At 36.7% G+C, this 10,794-nt stretch overlaps 1 protein-coding gene across 1 annotated transcript; it reads left to right on the forward strand.

The window, feature by feature from the left end:
- The first annotated feature begins 365 nt into the window (after positions 1 to 365).
- LOC150109776 (uncharacterized) lies at positions 366 to 8,140 on the forward strand. Its single transcript, XM_090409777.1, has 5 exons — positions 366 to 591; positions 1,507 to 1,550; positions 6,483 to 6,572; positions 6,840 to 6,935; positions 7,642 to 8,140. Exons 1-5 carry the CDS (start codon positions 509 to 511, stop codon positions 7,881 to 7,883), a joined length of 555 nt encoding a protein of 184 aa, XP_090265903.1. The 5' UTR covers positions 366 to 508; the 3' UTR covers positions 7,884 to 8,140.
- Positions 8,141 to 10,794: the final 2,654 nt, after the last annotated feature.

Genomic DNA, 10,794 nt, shown 5'->3' on the forward strand with positions numbered 1-10,794 from the left:
GACGTTCGTTTCTTTATTTTGTATCGTTTTAATCATGTCAGTATGGTGTCCACCCGCACCCCTCTATTCTTCGCAGTGTTTTAATACCTCCCCAATACTTTCGTTGGACTATAGAAAAAGGAAATAAATAAAAATGAAAAGAAGACCACGAAATGAAGTGTGGAGACAAGGAAATAAATATCTCGTAGTATTTTATGTTTGGCTGGTGAGATCTTTGAATTGAAGAATAAACCGAACTTTTTTTACTGAAAGGAAACGGAATTTCCTGCAAAAGCAGGAAATGATTTGAAACGTTTTATTTTGAATCATTTCCAATTAGCGTGTAATCTTTTAGCTGCCAGTTAAACACTTTAGTGAGGGGAAGGAAGAGTTTTCTTCTTTTTTAAGCCCTCTAGTTGGGAAATCGAGAAGGTTAAGTGGAATAAGAAGGTTGCCAACACGCGAATTTCACGGAGAGATCGCCGCATTCCTCCAGAACATCATTCATTCGTTGCACCGTTTTTAAGAAATGTCTCCTTCGCTGAGCTTGAGTTTACTTGTTTTGGTGTGTTTGTGCTTCCAGCTGGGCCTTGTGGAACCTGGAAGACGCAAGTAAGTATCGATGCGTGGTTTAATCAGATTAACTGTTTGTCAGTCGAGTAGTAAAAATAGGGAGAGATAGAGAGAGAGAGAGAGAGAGAGACTAAAAATTTGCGTGAAGGGAAAGTAGTGAAAGAAGTGTAAAAAACATCGCTCTAACTAATGAGGTGGTTGCCTATAGAGTACTGGTTTTCAATAAAAGGTATCACTGGGGAAATGAATAAATCGACGCTCTTCTCTCTCTCTTTTTATTGAGCAACTTCACTTTCCTTCCGAGTGCTGTTTCTTTTCCTTTTCTTTCTTATTCTTTCTGATGTTCTCAATCCAAGATTGAAAGCATGAACGAAGAGCCCGAATAGACTTTAAAAATATAAATAAATAAAATAAACTGAAATTAGTTACTTTTTTATTTTAGAAATAACATTAAAATTATCAAGTACAGTTATGTTGTCGTTTAGTTCTAAAACTCGTGTTGTTGGGTCGGTAAATGATTTGTTATTTTCCACCCTTTTATTCCACTCAGCGGGTATTTAATAGGACACACATTACAAGACTGGAAACGAAAACTCCAGTCCAGAACACGTTCAGCAAACAAATAAATAAACGACGAAAACAAAACAAAATGAAGAACTTTCTAATAGAAAAACACGAACATCATCAACCACTTTGCAGGCCAGGGAGAAGAACCCCGATGTGCTGCACTACGAGATCAACGTTTGTGAGGGCTTTAAAAGGCTTGAAATTCCGCTATGCATGAATATGAGGGTAATAAAAAGGCATTCTTCCACTTAATTCCCCAAATTGAAATGAGACCGAATGGCAGTGTAGCCGGAGGACATTTAGTTGAAACATTGTTGCAAATCAATAATAAGCTGTGGCCTTGTTGTTGTTTTTTGGTAATGATGTCTGTTTTGTTTGTTTGTTTAGAATTCCGAAAAGAGTGAGTCCAGCAGCCAAATTTCACTCTAGAGGTAAGTCCTTAATTTACTGTAATTATGAACACATAAATAGGAGAAATCGTTGATTCTAAACATCATATTCTATAGAGGACAATTCTCAAACTAAACGGACTATATAATTGATATTTATTTTATCTCTAAGATTTTGTTCAATCAGTTATAGCTTGAAAATTTCACTTAGTCTGCTTGCAGGTTGGAAACAGAGACTACAGAGGATCACGTGCTCATTTCCCGTTGTATTTCCATTTTGCGACTGAAATAGCCATTAACGTTTAGAAGTTACTAACTTCAGAAACGTTCATTGCCTCCTAAAAGTTATTGACTCTGGAATTTTCTCGTTCGTTGTCAGATTTATGGACGGCATCACTGAAAACTTCCATAATTATTTGCCTTAAACACCGATCTCGTTTTCGTATAGATATAATCTAGCGAATTTCCGAAATGAAAACATCATCCTTCTAGAAAGAAAGGTTCTCTCTCTCTCTTTATTCTCTATACTTGACTTTCGATAATATTGCGATCGTCAGTCAGGATCGGTTTTCTCTTTTACCTTAATCCTATCATGGCACATCTAACCTAGCCTTACCCTCACATGTAGCCTGTAAAACTGTCACACACAATTTACATGGATGTAAAATGACTCAATTTACATGGATGATCTCTACGTTTCCTCACATTATTCATATACTGAAATATTTCGCCATATCAATCCTAATTCGCCTTAAACAACTTGCATATCTTCCCTTATCCGCCGATTAACTAGTTTCTGTTACCAACAAATCTTCAATCTTTCCTTATATGGAGCATCTGCAGTACTCTTGTCATCTTAGTTACTCGCCTCTGAATCCATTCCATGTCATTACATCTCCAAGAAACCCAGGTGACCAAACATGTATGCAATACTCAAGATGGGGTCTTATCAAAGCCTTATAAAATGGAATAATAACGTTCTTTCTCTGCATGTCAAGGTGTTCCTCACTAAATAGGAAATTCTATGAGCTGTTTCAGCCACGTTTGCAATATGCCCTCTTAATGTGAACTTTCTACACATAAACTACTGTCATTCCTCTGACAGTAGTGCATAAAGATATCTCTCCATCAACCACCCTCTTATCCACAACTCCAGCTCTATACTATCCATTTCATGTAATTTATGAACCAGGATTCCATGTAGTATCCTATCAAACCTTTTTGCGAAGTCCAACAGTATGACCGTGTAGTCATTACCTTTATCCGACTCGGCCGTCACCTTATTATAAAAAGTAAGTTTCTGAAGCATGACCTGCTCTTTCCAAGGCCATGCTGTCCCTCGTCTATCATACAATATTCCTATCCACCGATTCCTAAATTTTGTCTTTAAACAAAACAACTTCTGGAACCGATTTATACAAAGGAAGTATTTTACTTCTTTCTACTCCTCTTGGGATTCTTCGCGAGCTGAGCCTCAGATTAAACAATGTAATGGCTGTCTCTCCTTCTCACTCTACCGCAAATCTACACACACAGGCCAGTACACAACAAAATTCTTACCACCACCCAACACAAAACTAGGTGTCATAAGCACTCTTTAATACAGAGCTCAAACTATTTGTTCAAATGAACAAGCTCCAAACCAGAATACGAGATCATCAGCCATACATTTATAAAAAATGGATACAGGAAAAAACTATTCAAAAATCCTCCATAGAGACACCACTAAAAACAAAGATTTCAAGAGTGCCATTGCCATGCCTTATGCTAGACGCATTTCGGATAAAAAAGACAGAACACTGCACAAATACAACATCAAAACCACCTTCAAACCACGACAAAATTAAGACACATACTCAGTTCTTCCAAAGATCCTCTTTTACATCTAACCCACCCAAGGGGTTTGCCCATGTAACTTACCATACATAAGGGAAACATGGCTAACACAAACGATATTAAACACCTCCATTTTGGAAACACCGGCCTTTCAGACCACGCACTCCAGATATACCACAGAATTGATCGGAAAGGTACCAAGTCCCTACACCGCACCTAAACCTGCTTCGAGGGGAAATTTAAACAAGTATGTGAAATGCTCAAACATAATCCTAACCTTTACAAAAATAATGGCTTAACCATTCCAAGAATGTGGAGGAACAATTTGTAACCATTATAGCAAACAGAACAAGCCAAAGAAAAATCTCAATAAAAGAAGATTTTGGTGATTTTTTTTTAACATTCAATAGCAACGCGAACTGCACAAAATCTTAGTATGTTAAGACTTTAGCAGGGTTTATTATAACTTTTTTACCACTAGAGGTGAGGTTAAGCAAAATATTAATTAACAGCATAGATTCAATTTACCTTCGTAGAGTGGAAGAACATGTAGCTTGTTTTCATATAACACATACATGTATTTTACTGATGATGACCTCCATACAGAGGTCGAAACGTCAATTGTTATTTTATTAATAATAAGTAAAATAATCATTTCAACACGTGTGTTTTGTGTCCTTAAATTCGTAAATATGAATGATTATCACCGTGTAACCTTGAAAGAATCTTACGAAAAGGACTACCAATTCCATAGCACATTCTCGTGATACACGAACTGATATTCCTTTCAAACCCATAGGCTAGTATCAACATCCAAATTCTGTAAAGACTCCCTCTATCCTTTCTTTCATTAATCCTTTACATATTTATTACTGTAATATCTTCACCTTAACCCTTGCAAAACCTTATTTAATAATTCAGCAAGTTCATTTGCTTCAGTCACTTCCGTATCATCTGCATTCTGCAAAATCATTCTACGGTGGTCATTCTTTCTGTCTTTCTCTTGCCACATATTGAAAGAACTTTTTCGGATCCCTCTTAGCACGTTAAGCTAAATTTCTCCCTTGTTTCTATTTTGCCTTTCTTACCATACCAGTCTTTTGGCCCGCGCTTCATACTGCTGAATGGCTCCCTCATCGCCTCTATCTATGAATCCCTTCCACACGCTTCCCTTTTGCTTTAATTCCTGCTTAATGTTTTATCTTATCCATTTAATTCCCAGTTTAGTAATGCTCTTAAGTATTGGTATGCAGTTACCTACTTGTTCCTTCAAACATCCTTTACCACTTTCCACGCACTACTAACGCCCCTTTCCCTGAAGTATATGCTCCCTCGTTACCGCTCCAAACAATTTTCTAAGTTTTTCTCGTAGTTCCCACTCATAATTCCACACCAAACCCTTCTTTACTGAAAATTTCACAGGTCCGCCCAGGACAAAAATGAATGATCCCTCTCACTGAATGAGGACAATATATCCATCTTATTATACCCTCAGATATAATCACAGAGTCCCCAAAGCTATCGATCCGTCGTGCCTTCCATAACATGCTGATTTATGTAATTTTCCCAAAGAAGTTGCATAAATTTCATTTTTTCCCCGCCATATGACCTTTCTTCCTTCCAGTCTATATCCCATACTTAAAGTCACCAGTAATGATTATTCGCCCTCTAGTTATTGAATGTATTTGCCGCTGACTATCACCCACATCATCCATTGCATTCCATGGCTATAGGCCAGGGAATGTAATATAGAACAAAGAACTAATGGCTGACCATCTTCGCATGCCTTTGAAAATTTAAAATGTGGATGAGTGTCGATAAAAATCCAGCAGTGGCTGCTTGTCTTCAGGAATTAGCAGATCCTCTTTACGGATATACTAATTCATGATTTGTACTTAATCATTTGAGATTTACTTCATCGGAAGACGCACTATGCTTTGTCGATACCCGTATTAATGGTGGTAACTTCATTTTGATTACTGTATCTTTTACAGGTGTTGATCCATCCACCATTACAAAACATTGACCATTAGAAAGTAATTTCTGAGTCACACCAGTGTTCATATACGAATGAGGAAGGGAAACTCGAATTGATGGATGGTTAAGTGGGAACTCAGGCCTTCGTTCTCTTGTGATCAACATTACCTCGCTATTATTATCAGCAAGATCTTCTATTGATACCAGCTCTATGGAACTTGAATTCATCTGTTCCTTTATACTTTCATTTCATGCTACGAAGAAGTTTTCTCTAAGGTCTATCCCTCTTTTCCTCCTAATTAGACTTATAATTCTGCCTCATGTTGTTTTTGTTCTGACCCAGTATGAGGCAAGGCCTGCACTCCAAAGTGAGAATCACATTCAGTCTGAAGATGAAAATGACTGTCAACTACTCCAGCACTGTTACAACTGAATAATTTATTAGTACCGGAGATTAATAAAGAATGTTAGTGCAGACTATCGGAAGAGACAGGTACACAGTTTGCTGTTTCCAGAATCTTACATGTAACACCTTAAATAAAATTTCAAGAGACAAAATGTAGACAGCTACCCTTGCGAGATGTTCACTTCAACCCGTACACGAAGTTCGCCCATCGCTTTCAGATCTGCAAATTTTATGTTCTGTGAATGATGATTTATAAGAAATTTCAATGAATAACTGGAAAAAGGGACTGCATGCCGGTAATACTATCCTGCGATCATTTCGGCTCTTTCCATCACATGAAAGTTAACATTCCTAGAAAGCATCTTATCGAACACAGTCCTGCTGTGGTGATTTGTCCATTTCAGACAAAGAGTCTGAGATCTCATTCTTTTAAAAAATTAGGTATAATTATTCAATAGATGAGAACAGCAATCACAGATGTTATATTAATAATGGCAGATAGTTTAATCAACTGGCACGTGATATATACAGTATACATATCTCTGATAATAGATCTGTGAGAATTAAAAATTAGACCTCTTGGAATTTGTGCTTAATCATTTGAGATATTCCTTCATTTGCTAAAAATCTGACTTAAGCGTATTCGAAATCTCAGATCATCACTAACGCTGTTAAATCTTTTTTTTTCCCTCAGAATTTCTAATATAGGGTTTTCTTGAGTATTTTTCCTTCATAAGGATTTTGTTACTTTTCAGTCTGCCCCGCCTGTTTGAATGGAGGTCGCTGCAAGCGAGGCCGCTGTCAGTGTATGGAACCTTTCGTGGGCAGTCGATGCGAGCATCGAGGTGAGCTCATTCTTTTGGATTATTTTTCACGTTAAGCGCGTGCTTTCAGACATTGCTTCTCGTGTACTTTACTCTTGGGTTCAAATCCAGTCGTACCACGATTTTATAAGTACTTTTCGGTACAGCCCAGTACATAAAATATTTCAATGTGGAACTCATTTATAAGATATTTTCAGTACGGATAAAATTTACGACATAAAACCCAAAATATTGTCTTTAGCAATTCTGAAATTGGTGCATTTCCTTGACCAAGTTGTTGTGTTTCAGGTGTCTGTAATCCGCCGTGTTTGAATGGGGGTCGATGTGAAGGAAAGAATTCATGTTCCTGCCCATTTCGCTTCGCTGGACGTCAATGTGAATTCGGTATGTTGCAGAAGTGCTTTATTTATTTATATTGCGACTATATGTGTGTGTGTGTGTGTGCGCGCGCGCGTGTTGATTTATTATTATTAATATATTGTCAGCAACATAAATTCATCCTAAGTGAACTATCTCGGTAGATGCATAAGCAAATACAAAATTTGATTTACCGTGAAGCCTGTGAAAAATAGAAATAGGTTTCACTGGTTGACAGTGAAACCTAATTTAAGTACTAATAAAACAAACATAAGAGTTTCTGGACAGAGTTCGTGTTCTTTTAATTGTGCTAACCAAGGCAATTCTACAATGCAGAAGGTTAAAATGCATAAGCATGTGGTAAGTTTTATACTTTTCAGTTTCTTTCTTTATATGTGCCTATAAAATTTGAATGATCCATAATATCATCCATTTCAATCGCTTAATGAAGCCTTCTGCTCTATAATTTAGTGTTTGAATCACGTGACTTCACTGACAGTCCAATGCAACCGTGACTAAGTTTTCCATTTATCGCGTAGGAATTGTATGCTCTTTAGCTAGTTATGAACTTAACTTTGGTATACTCAATGGCAAACCCATGAGGAAATGCAATATCAAAATAGTTTTCATGCTCGTAAAAAGTTTTCGATTATTATTTCCCTTAGTTATAGTTTGCCGATTACAATGTACGTTCCTTTTAATGAGTTTAATGCTTGCTGATTTGTTCTTATAGAACTGACCAAATGCGATGTGGAGCCTTTCTTTGGTTGGACGGATTGGGCATGCAGTTTCACCAGAAGAGAAACCGTGTGCTACAAAATCTGCCCTGAATACAGTGAACTAAAAGGTCCTGCAACTGAGTATCGTTGCGCCAACAACGAAGGCAAGTGGGTCCCTGACACACCCCCAGTATGTTTGTTCAAACTTCTACCACTCTCATATATATCAGGTAATACCACCAGCGCAGACGATTAGTGACCTGGTATGTCCGTGAACTACAGCCACGTGAACCAAATTCAATCCTCCAATCTTGAAGGTGTCGCTAATTATAATACAACAGTCACAAGTGATTTATTCTCTGATAAGAACAATAAATATTCAATCATTAAAAAAAGCAATCAGTGTGAGATGCTTTAAGTATAAAAAAATCTATACTATGTATATCATCATGTTACTCACCGCAATATCTAGTGTCTATACCATTAATAAACTGAAGTTGGATTTGCGTTTAATAACTTTATCTTAAGAAAGGCAACATGCTAATGATCACTTAGGTATTAGGAACCATATAGCATTTGACAGAAATATTTGATAGAAATAGACTTGCTGGTCGCTACTAATTAGCATACCCTTTGTGTTAATCCATGACAGTGTCTTAGTAACACAAATGAACGAACTTGTGCGTACGATAGAACAATTGACTGATTGGAACAGTGCTAGCTGTTGTCACGATCTGTGGAATGACGCAGTATCCGTACACAAGTCATTAATACGGCGGGTTTTTTCTGGTCGCTTTGTTTATCTACACTAGTTTTGAAGTTCTGCTAATATCTGCTGTGTGTAATTCATTTTTTTTCGAGTATTTTTAATGTAAATTTTGATACCCCTGATGACGTAAGTCCGACTTAGGAAACTTGTTGAGTTATATTGTTTACTTTGACAAACAATATAACTCAACAAGTTTCCTAAGTCGGACTTACGTCTGGAAATTAACTGAAACATCGGGTCTATTATTCACTTCGACAGCGGATTCTTAATCAAGACTAGAACTGAGTTTTCGCAGCCTTTGCTGCCGATAACAATCGCATGTCTTAGACGTGATGCGATTGGCTCGTTTGATGCTATTGTTGAAAAATCGGAGACTTAGAAAATGTGCTTTTAGGATACTCAATGCCTTTACAGGGAGGTATTATGATATAATTGCATTTTTCAATTTTCTATTCCGTATGCATAGCAACTCTAACGAGAATGAAATGCAATCACGAAGACCCTTTCTAATAATAATAAACTGCGAGGAGAATTGCATGAGATGGATGGTTGTACACAGAAGGTGAGAAAGTGAAATGATTAGGGAAACTCATTGTGGGGAAGAAAATCACGACGCCGCGAGAGAGACCAGCGACCATTTATAATACGAAATTCCACGCATGGTTTTACTTTTTATTGAGAACTTTATGGAGCGTTCGAAAGAGGAAGATGTCGCGAGGGATCTTTGTGTCCCTCGGGTACTCCTTTACTCCCCGTTGAATTATTGAGTTTCCGATTACGACAATAATTATAACGGAATGAAAAATGGCTTCATCGAAAAAATAAAATAAAATAATAAGTAAATAAAGAATATCAGGAGATATCATTCCCACGATTAACAACTAAATGATTTAAATTTTCGCTATGTGTGAACTTTACATGAAGAAGCTGCAAAAATTCGAAATGAGAATTTTTATATGGAATGGGGATATATTATTTTCATTACGAATCTCTCTCTCTCTCTATTAATATTTTTGGGATAAAATTTCTTAGTCGGATTCTTTATCATTTCCTATCTCTCAATAGATGGCAGCACTGCCTTACTGATATTCCATTATTTAACTTATAAACGCTTGAGGAGCCGCTGTTGCGTATCTTCTCCAAAACATTCTTCTTAAGAGCTGTTCGTATTAATTAAAAATAATCAAAACTTTTAAAACTATCTATTGGGGTAATGTGCAATGCGAACTGCAGCAGCTATCTAAGAAAGCAATGGCGAGGCGTGGTTTCACTTCTGGGTCATCCGGAAATATGACCCAGTTGCACTAATGCGAAGAGTGCCGTTAATGAAATGAATGCACTCGTTGTAGAAAGCGCGTGGCAAATTATCTAGTGGAAGATGAAAACACTTAACTGCGTCTCATAAACTCCAGGTTTAACGAAAACGAAGTACAACTCTTTACGTGCAGCATTGAACACTATCAAAGCTGTTTCTGTTACAAAAAGTGCACAAAGCTGGAGGATGTGAAGGGGTAAGAATGAGATAAACTTCATAGTAAGTAGAATTCGAACGTTTTCCTTCATGTCGACAAAGGAATTCTTTTGTAAAAGCAAGAGAATTCATAATAGACTTGAAAAGAACAAATGTTTGACAACAAATTATTTTTAAGGCGATATGAACAATTTAATATTATTTTATCTGTTTGTCTTAATGCAAAATTACGTTCATCTTGTTAAACTTAATGACCATCTTTAATACAAATCAATAAAGAATCCTCACACACGAAACACGGGACTTGATTTATTTTTATATTTTTTTAACTTATTTATAATTCCTTAGTTGGCAAAACTAAGAAAACTATAAAAAAAATTAACTCCACATTGTGGGAATTATTTTGGCAAACAGTAGCCAAGCGAATACTAATTCATGAAAACCGAAGTTCTTAATGGTCAATCTTGGTTTTCATCTACCTTTTAATTTACATAACGAGTCTGCGTAAATGAGACGATGGATCTGAAAAGAGGAACTTAATCAAATGATACAATTACAGTTTTTTTTCCTCGAACTTCTCTCCAGGCTGATTGCAATATGTCGCATTAATTTGAGGAATCGAGATAATCCACCCAATTCACGAGAGTGTTGTTTGTGTTTTGAAATTGATGCCGAGTAATGAGGACAGCGTATCGGTAAGTAAATTGCATTTATCCTTGTGGCCATTTTTCTTCTACTTTCGAAATGAAATCCCCGAGTTACCCAGGAGGAAATTCGCTGTTATTCTATTAGATCTGCTCATTCTCCCCTTACCAAATGTAAATCCATTATAAAAATTCTTCGCATCATACACGAAATTCGAACCAGATTTTGCCAACTGAGCCACGAAGACAGCAGAACGTTTATTCCACGGATTGAGTGAAATAT

Source organism: Typopeltis vanoorti, chromosome 1, assembly GCF_054136105.1.
Source record: "Typopeltis vanoorti isolate ZY-2024b chromosome 1, IOZ_Tvanoo_1.0, whole genome shotgun sequence".
NCBI lineage: Eukaryota > Metazoa > Arthropoda > Arachnida > Uropygi > Thelyphonidae > Typopeltis > Typopeltis vanoorti.

What these genes read in the sequence shown, in the direction of transcription:
- LOC150109776 (XM_090409777.1), top strand. Translation starts at nt 509, where the DNA reads ATGTCTCCTTCGCTGAGCTTGAGTTTACTTGTTTTGGTGTGTTTGTGC. An exon ending in GTGGAACCTGGAAGACGCAA is followed by an intron (nt 592 to 1,506) that starts GTAAGTATCGAT and finishes TTGTTTGTTTAG; the next exon opens with AATTCCGAAAAGAGTGAGTC. An exon ending in AGCCAAATTTCACTCTAGAG is followed by an intron (nt 1,551 to 6,482) that starts GTAAGTCCTTAA and finishes GTTACTTTTCAG; the next exon opens with TCTGCCCCGCCTGTTTGAAT.